At 48.5% G+C, this 9,551-nt stretch overlaps 1 protein-coding gene across 1 annotated transcript; it reads left to right on the forward strand.

The window, feature by feature from the left end:
- The first annotated feature begins 627 nt into the window (after nucleotides 1–627).
- On the forward strand, nucleotides 628–1,581 carry LOC107119248 (olfactory receptor 10A7-like). Its single transcript, XM_015421711.1, has one exon. It carries the CDS (start codon nucleotides 628–630, stop codon nucleotides 1,579–1,581), a length of 954 nt encoding a protein of 317 aa, XP_015277197.1.
- The last annotated feature ends 7,970 nt before the right edge of the window (nucleotides 1,582–9,551 follow it).

The following is a 9,551-nucleotide window of genomic DNA, read 5'->3' on the forward strand; positions in this document are numbered from 1 at the left end:
GGGCCCGAAGTATGAGTTGTCATCCTGGAGCTCTGGGATGAAAGAGCACACCTGCCTGGTCAGTGTATGGACACTCCACCATCTGCGGCCCTGCTCCCCACTCCAGAAAGAGGGTCTGCAGCCCCCACCGTGCCCACTCACCATCCCGTCCTGACAGTTGGCGCATGGGCTCAACATGGGAGGGACTGGCTGGGTCCAGAGATGGCAAGGCAGCTGATGGGAGCAGCCCGGCTGGGGGTGGAGTGGAGCATTATGGGGTGAGGTGAGGGGAGGGAGGAGGGCCACTTACCAGCCAGTGAGCGCATCTCGTCCAGGCCCCACCTGGTTGCCTGCCTGCCTGCCTGTTCAGTGTAGTAAGTTGGAGGGCCCTGGTGGAAAGTTGGGGGGCAGGCCCCAAAATGATCCAATGTAGCTACGGGCCTGATTGTGGCCATTTTTCTGCCATCCCCACTTTCAGCTAGAGCTGAGCTTGATTAATTAAATCCCTGAATTATAATCCCAAATCCATACTTTAGGCCTTGCTCTGGCCTTGTTTCCTGGTAATTGTCTACTTTTTTTGCCTCTTCTGCTCTGTTTTGGTGTTTTATATCTCTGGTTCTTTGACTCTGTGTATGGCTTGCCTTGCAGATGGAACATACCAACCCCTGGAACAAGGAAACAGATCAGAATGTAACTCATGTATCAGTATTTATTTTCCTGGGATTTTCGGCAAAGCCATTGGGACAACTGCTATTTTTCCTTCTCTTCTTGACTATCTACACCCTGACCCTGTTGGGAAATGGCCTCATTATCTTCCTCACATTAATCAGCCCAGCCCTACAGACACCCATGTATTTCTTCCTTCGGAATCTCTCTTTTGTGGAGATTTGCTATAGCTCAATCACCCTACCTCGATTACTGATTAGTTATGTCACTGGGAACAACAAGATCTCTTTCATTGGTTGTGCAGTCCAGATGTATTTTTTCCTGATTCTGGGCAGTGCAGAGTGTTACATCCTAGGTGCTATGGCATATGATCGATACGTGGCCGTGTTTCACCCTCTGAGGTACATGACCATCATGGACAAACATTCCTGTACCCTGCTGGTTGTTGGGTCTTGGTTGAGTGGCATTCCAGCTTCTTTTGTCCAAACCACCTGGGCTTTTATCTCCCCATTTTGTGGTCCTAATGAAATTGATCACTTCTTCTGTGATATCCCCCCTGTCCTGAGGCTGGTTTGTGCGGACACTTCCCAGAATGAAATTGCTATGTTCACGTTTGCTGTGATCGTTGTCATTGCCCCCTTCATGCTAATCCTCATTTCTTATTCTCACATCATAGCTGCTGTGGTGAAGATGAGCTCATCTGAGAACAGGAAAAAGGCTGTCTCTACATGTTCCTCACACCTTCTCGTGGTTACTTTGTTCTATGGTTCTGGCATGGTAGTGTATACGTGTCCACAATCCAGTGGAAATTCAGGGACTGACAAGGTTGTTTCCCTCTTCTATACCATAGTCACTCCCATGCTGAATCCTGTCATATATACTCTCAGGAACCAGGAGGTGAAAGATGCCCTGTGGAAGACTATGGCTAGTTATTAGTTCTCTGTAGTGGCATGAAATTCTCAACTGGCTGAAACAGAATGTACTCTGCACACAGCATTCCTAGGCTGTATCCTCCTGTATTGGGGCAGAGGAACATCCCACCTGGAGTCCATCAGTTCTTGAGATCATGAGCCCAGTCACTGCTGGACCCAAGGGCCTTTCCTGGGTAGCCTGCCACACCTACCTCTCCACCTAACTAGGTTTGGGGTATTCTTCCTGTGCAAGAAGGCTTTTTCTGAACACAGAACATTTTCCATAGAGGGCGGCTCATGACTAAGGAGGGTTCTACACTTAGCAGAGCTGAGTGGTAGAACTCATCCTACTGACTTCTTTGTCTTTCCCTTTTTCCTGGGCACTTGGATCCAGGCAGCTTTTTTTCACTCAGTCTTGCCCAGTGGCTGGTTATGATTATGCATTGTTGCATTTATTTTATTTTATTTTATTACAATGCCTTTCCCCCCTTTTGGCTAAGCATTGAAATAGGAGAGATAGATTTACTGGTCTGTAGGGAAATCAGATTAAAATTTTTCTGTGGTAGGAATGTGAAGCTACCACCCAGGCCTCTTTTTTATTGTTTAGCACACTGGCACTCCCACTTGCTGTTCTGCATTTACAGGAACTTCACTGAACTGGTCCAGCTGGGATTGGACAACTTTCCTAAGTCCTCGTATTCAGTGTCAGTGGCTCACTCTGTATTTTAATCAAGATATCCAGACACCATCCAACATATACTTCAGCAGAGATGGACATAATTCCATTTAGTCGTTGAACACTTGGTACAGGACACATCATCTCAAATATGAGCATTTCTCTCTTGCATCTCATCTAATGAAAGCTTATTTTCCTTCTCTTTCTAAAGTCCAATACATTCAACAAGCATGGCTGCCCCTAAGAACCAAAGTTTCGATCCTTGGGTGAGTTCTCATGACATGGATAGGAATGCCCAGTATCAATAAGAGAACTGGAAAAACTTAGCAGCTTTATCCTATCATAATGTTTGAAGCTTTCCTTCAGCCTGAGGAAGCTTCCTTTAACAAGGGGCCTTTCCAGTGGTATAAGAACCACCAGCTGGAAGAAACTTCCTTAAGTTGAAGAAAGAGTTCAAACTTTGCTGAATAGATTGGCAGGATACTTGCCACTCTAAGGTCCCGATCCCATGCAGAATTAGCCATGTGATAGGCATGAATGCTGGGCGGATTTTAAGGGTGCAATCACACAGGAACATCTGGCAAGTGTCCCGCACTCATCGGCAACCTGTTTCGCTCCGCCGAAGAAGCGGAGTTAAAAAATACCAAAGAGAGTGCAGTATGAAATGGATTTGCGATGGGCCACAGATAAACTGCCCCGTGTGATCGCTCCAATGCGCTCCCATTGTGTCAGTGATCCTTCATTGAAGCGCACTGGAAACACACGGCGAAGAAAAAACCCAATTCACTCGCTGCTGCATCTGATCATGTAGCAGCGGGTCAAACTACGGAGCAAATAGCCTCACTTCCTCCTCGCATTATCTGGCACGTGTGACCGCACTCTAAGTTTCTTTTTGTATCAGTTGCCATCATACATTTCTTAGGCCCCAGTCACACAGAGCATTAGGCATGCTAGAGAGACGAAAGATAGGCGGATTTTCGGGGTGCGATCTCACCGCCACATCTGGGAAGCATAGAGCTCCCGTGGCACACCTGAGGCTTCCCACCGAAGATGCGGGGTAAAAACCGCGGGGCAAGGGCGGGTGTCTGATCGCAGGGCAAGGGCGGGTGTCTGATCGCATTTCCGCTGGTAGTTCCGGTGCCCACCCATGTCCCCTCGCAAAAAGGTGTTTTTTCCCCAAGTCTCCACGGATGCACACAAGCACCCAACAGAGCATGTGCACATTTCAGTTTAAAAAAACACACAACCCCGTTTGCCGTGCTGCTCTGCTTCTTTGCCGCGTCTGTGATCGGCACCTCCCCCCTAACCATGGGAGCTTGACGGGACCTCAACCCAACACCTGATTGCGCAGTCGCACATTAGTTTGCTCCGGGGCAAACAGCCATGCCTCCCACCTGCATTTTCCTGCCCGTGTGGCCGAGGCCTTAGTTAAGCTATTTGCACGTATGTAGTTTTCAAGTTTGTTGCTTCAATCTGTATACCCCCTTTTAGTTTTTTTCTTCTCAATTGTGAGAAATGACCCTATTTTTGTACTATTTTCCCCTTTCCTCTTACCAAATTTTCCTCATAAAAATGCAAGCTGTTTTCAATATTATCTTTACATCAACTGCATACAAATTGTGCACAAACAACATAGGAATACTGTGGACATACAAACAGCATAGAAATGCTATGAAAGAAAGAAAAGAAAGAAAAGAATAATTAATACAAGAAGAAAACATGAGGTACACCAAAACAATTGACAACCTTTGGAATAGCCCCTCAGCCCACCCCTACCCACAAGCCATTGTGAAGTTTTCAACTGCAGACTAGTTCCCACAGAGACTGATCAAGCACAACCCTCAGAACTTGATGTTTGAAAGTTTTTCACCAGCTTTTAAAGAAGGAAAAGATCTTGAGGGGGGCTTTGCATTAGTATGACATGAAGACAAAGTATTTTTTGAAAATCCATTTCTGTTTTCAATTTGGACTTTGTCTTCAAGTTGTTGTTGTTCAGTCGCACAGTCGAGTCCGACTCTTCACGACCCCATGGACCAGATCATGCCAGGCCCTCCTGTCTTCAGCCGTCCTCTGAAGTTTGCCCAATTTCATGTTCGTTGCATCTATGACACAGTCTATCCATCTCATCCTTTGCCGTCCCCGTCTTCTTTGACCTTCAATCTTTCCCAGCATCAGGGTCTTCTCCAGTGAGTGCTCCCTTCTCATTTGGTGGCCAAAGTATTTGAGCTTCAGTTTCATTATCTGGCCTTCCAGGGAACAGTCAGGGTTGATTTATTTTAGGATTGACTGATATGATCTTCTTGTAGTCCAAGGGACTCTCAAGAGTCTTCTCCAGCAGCATAGTTCAAAAGAATCTATTTTTCTGCGCTCGGTTATTTTTAGAGTTCTCCAAAAGGGAAAGATCCCCATAAACTCTGGCAGGAGGATCTCACTAGATTACCCACCTCTCGCAAGTTCTGTCTCTTTGTTAATTCCCCCAACAACCCCCCCCCAAAAAAATGAAACAGGAGACAGACCTCACTGGAAAACAAATATCATTTGGGGTAACAGGCTGGTTGCCAGCCTTCATCACATAAGTACAGAAGACAGCACAGTCAGTTAATTGGTCCCCTACAGTATAACCTTAAGCCACAGGGATTTATATATTTACTAGGGGTTTGCAGAGGGATTTATTAATTTCAGTTCCCTAAAAATTAAAGATTGAGCAATTTGGCACAGAAAGAACAGAGCGATGCTTTGGTGTTGCGCTAGTTTGGTGTAGTGGTTGAGAATGGTGTATTCTAATCTGGAGAACTGAGTTTGATTCACCACTTCTCCACATACAGCCAGCTGGGCAACCTTAGGTCAGTCACAGTTCTCTCAGAGCTGTTCTCTTAAGAGCAGTTCTCTCAGAGCCCTCTCAGCCTCAACTACCTCACAGGGTGTCTGTTGTGGGGAGGGAAGGAGATTATAAGCCACTCTGTGTCAGCAAGCTGCCATGATTGATCTGTTGTATATATGCTTCACCTGTCTGTGCCTCTTAACCCTGCATTATTATCTGTATTACTTCATATGTTGATAGATGTTACCCAGCAACCCCAGCGCATGCTCAAAGGCGAGCAGCTTGTTAGCGAAATGCATAACATGTCAAGGGCAGGTGGTCAGATAAGGAAGAATGTTTTGGGAACTGCTTTGGTTAGGAGCCTGGGAAAATATATATTTTGAGCAAACTAGGCCGTTATGATTCTCAGCACTTTGGCGCTATTTACCCCGAGCGGGAAAACGTCCCATTGGTGTAAACCCTGTTTGAATCTCTTTCACGTTACCTGCTTGTACCCCTGTACACCATTCTAAACAGAAATCTTGTAAGTGAAACATCTTTTAATAAAGTCATCCTCTGGACTGAGAAGTGGCTCGTTGATCGATAGTATCATCACACTCTGGGACTCTGAGTAAAGGGTGGGGTATAAATCCAACTCTTATTCTTTCCCACCATCCCCAAATAGCAAATGAAGGAGGGGAAGGAATCATATACCAATCTACTGGAAGTTTCCAAAACTGCTTCTCACTTGCTGGGAACAAAAACCCTCTGAAACTATCCTGTGAGGTAAGTTATGCTGAGAATGGGTAACTGGCCCAAGGTCACACAGTGAGCTTCCACAGCAGAGTGAGGATTCAAAGGTGGGTTGTCTAGATCCTAGTCTGAAATTCTAACCTGCATCACACTGACCTTTGTGGGGTGGCTGTTCTTTAACAGCAACAAGCAGTAGGCTTGGGTGAGTCATACAAGTCCAGTGATAGCAAGTTGTCCTGTAGTTGCTGCCGTGCTTGGCTCTGCTGAGTCCTGGGGAAGCTGCCCAGTTGAAGGGAGAGTTCAACTGTCTGTGCATATCTCTGTGTGTGCATATGAATATAAAGTTAAGTCACAATGATCATTGATCTGTTTAATCAGGACATGTTGATAAATGCAATCCAAACACCCCCAGCCCCCCCCAAGAAAAAAGGGAATGCAAATATTTATTCTGTGTAGGGAGAGCAGACACAGGATGCATTTATTATCACATAGAAGTTAGGAGGAATCATTTTAGGGGTCATAGTTCCTCTCGCTACTTTATTATACCAAGGGAAACTAAAACAAAAGAACATAATCCCAGCACAGTCACAATTCTGGGAACAGGTTATGAAGTAATAGTCTGTAATGGGTTTAAAAAATGAGAGATCTAACAGAATATTTAAAGTATTTTTGCAAAGCGAGTGTAAAAACAGCATAACAACGATGGAATACCAACATAGCTAACCCAAATTCAGATATTTAGGAAAAAATCATTCCATAATCCTTTAATTCAGTACAGCCCTTTGATGATCAATAAAGGAGGGAGGTGTGAGAGGGTCACCAATGTGGAGATGAAGTGGATGTATGAGTAGTGATGGTGATTAGTCTGGCTGTTGGGTGTTGTGTGGAAGTTTGTTGGTTGGCTACTAGTATGGTTTTTACTGCTGGTGTGGGTGATTGATGTGTGAGGATCAGCTGATTTGTTATTAATGTAATGTTGTTATGTGCAGCCTTGAATTGAATATTAATGAAATGTTGTTTTGTGCAGCCTTAAATTGAATTGTAATTGTAATTGTGGTGACAGACTTTTCAGCTGTGTAGTACATTTGGTGGTCTGAACCCTTGGAGACGGCCATTGAATAATACAACAGCATGTTTGAACAGCAGATTCCGGTGCCCTTGGGGAGGGGGAAGTTTAGCGGTGGGCCTAGGCAGAGTGCTAATGGAAGGCCACTGAGAAACAAGAGAGCTCGGTGCCCTTCCAGCCTACGGCCCATCCGAAGGGTGGCTGGCAGTGGGGCCAGGATGGACCCCCCTCCGTCATTGGTGTTGTGTAATGCCAGGTCCATTAACAACAAAGTCACAACCCTACGGGAGTATGTGATGGAACATCAGGCGGACCTGGCATGCGTGACCGAGACCTGGGTGAGGGAAGGTGAGACTCTGGCTCTCACACAGCTGGCCTCCCCGGGTTACTCGGTCCTTCACCAATCATGGAATCGGGGGCGGGGGGAGGGGTGGCTATTCTCGTTCGGGAGGCTTACTCCTTTAGGGCACTCCCAGCCATAGAGATCGTGGGCATAGAATGTGTCGGCGTGCTGCTGGGGGCCGAGGAGAGTTTGACGATTTGGCTGGTGTACCGGCCGCCTAATGCACCGGCCAATAGTCTGCCGTCCCTGCTGGAGGCCGTATCAGGCTGGGCGTTGGATCACCCTCGACTGATTGTCTTGGGTGATTTCAACGTCCATGCTGAGGACGCGGCCTCCAGCCGGGCTATGGACCTGGTGTCGTCCATGGAGGCGCTGGGACTCTCGCAGTTCGTATCGGCCCCTACGCATCGGGCTGGTCACATGCTCAACTTGATCTTTGCGGTGGGAGTGGAGGTGGACCGGATCACTGCCGAGGCAGTGCCATGGTCGGACCACCTGGCCTTGAAGGCCCGTCTGAGCATTCCACCTCAACACTGTTTGGGCGGCGAGCGTATTTTTGCTCTCCCGCGGAGCCTGATGGAACTGGAGCGGTTCTAAAGAGCTCTGTGGGATCCAAGGCCCCCTGGCGGCTCGTTGGATGAGCTGGTGGAGGACTGGAATATCCGACTCTCCGCAGCCATCGACGAGATCACTCCCAGGCGTCCTCTCTGTACTCGCGGTAGGCACGCCCCCTGGTATACCCAGGGGCTGCGGGCGCTGAAATGAGAACTTAGATGATTAGAGAGACGGTGGCGCCGCGCTCATGACGAGGCCTCGAGAACATCTTATAGGACGCTTATGAAAGCCTATGAGATGGCAGTCAAGGCCGCTAAGAAAGATTTCTATGCGGCTGAGATTGCATCTGCGAGCTTGCGCCCGGCCCAATTATTTAGAGTAATTCGGAATTTGACAACCTTGCCTCAGCACGAGCAAAAAGTTAAGGAATTGGAACTTGGTTGCGAGGCTTTTGCGAGCTTTTTCGCAGATAAGGTCTTGGGGCTTCGCCATGACCTCTCCGCCACAATTGAGACAGTGAGTGAACTTGAGGCCCCTTGCACGTCTTCGGGGCCTGGTTTAAAATGTTTCAATCTACTCAGTCTGGATGAAGTGGACGGACTGCTCGTTTCTGTACGCCCAACCACATGTGACCTTGATCCGTGCCCCTCCTGGCTCATTAAAGCGAGTCCTGGGGGGTTGCGAGGCGCTGTGCGAGATATTGTCAACATGTCCCTCTCAGAGGGGCGTTTCCCGACAGTGCTCAAGGACGCGATGGTCCACCCTCTCCTAAAAAAAACATATTTGGACCCGGCCGAATTGACCAACTACCAGCCGGTGTCTAACTTGCCCTATTTGGGCAAATTGATAGAGAGGGCGGTGGCGTTACAGTTACAGGGCTTTCTGGAGGATGCTTCAGTCTTAGATCCCTTCCAGTCCAGCTTCCGCCCGGGCCATGGGACCGAGACGACCTTGGTCGCCGTGACTGACGATCTCCGGAGACATCTGGATCAAGGCGGTTTGGCGGCACTGGTGTTGTTAGATCTGTCGGCAGTGTTTCACACTGTCGACCAGCAGTTGCTGACCCATCACCTTGCTGACGTGGGGATTCGGGGGCTTGCCTTTCAATGGTTTGCCTCCTTCCTGCAAGGTCGGGGACAAAGGGTGGCTTTCGGGGATCAGTGCTCCCGCAGGTATCCCATTGAGTGTGGGGTACCACAGGGGGCAGTGCTGTCCCCGATGCTATTTAACATTTATATGCGCCCCCTTGCCCAGATTATCCGGAGTTATGGGCTGGGATGTCACCAATATGCTGATGACACCCAGCTCTATCTGATGCTGGGCGGCCGGTCGGACTCGAGTCCCAATGACCTACATCGGGCACTTGAAGCTGTGGCTGGTTGGCTCCGACTGAGTTGATTGAAACTAAACCCGGCGAAGACGGAAGTCCTGGGCCTGAGTCGGACCGGGACAGGAGTGGGGCTCCCTCTCCCGACCTTCGATGGGGTGCCTCTGGTGCCTGCGTCTGGGGTTCGGAGTTTGGGAGTACACCTGGACTCTGCCTTAACGATGGAGACCCAGGTGGCAGCCACTGTCAAGTCCGCCTTTTTCCATCGTCGGCGGGCTCAGCAGTTGGCCCCCTACCTGGACCGTTGGCCACAGTGATCCATGTGACGGTCACCTCGAGGCTAGACCACTGCAACGCTCTCTACATGGGGCTGCCTTTGTCGCAAATCCGGAGGCTGCAACTGGTGCAGAATGCTGCGGCCAGGCTGTTAATGGGTCTCTCTAGAAGGGACCACATTCAGCCTGTGCTGAAAGCG

Source organism: Gekko japonicus, unplaced genomic scaffold, assembly GCF_001447785.1.
Source record: "Gekko japonicus isolate JY-2015 unplaced genomic scaffold, Gekko_japonicus_V1.1 scaffold3209, whole genome shotgun sequence".
Classification (NCBI taxonomy): domain Eukaryota; kingdom Metazoa; phylum Chordata; class Lepidosauria; order Squamata; family Gekkonidae; genus Gekko; species Gekko japonicus.

Coding starts and splice junctions, on each gene's coding strand:
- LOC107119248 (XM_015421711.1), top strand. CDS start 628: ATGGAACATACCAACCCCTGGAACAAGGAAACAGATCAGAATGTAACT.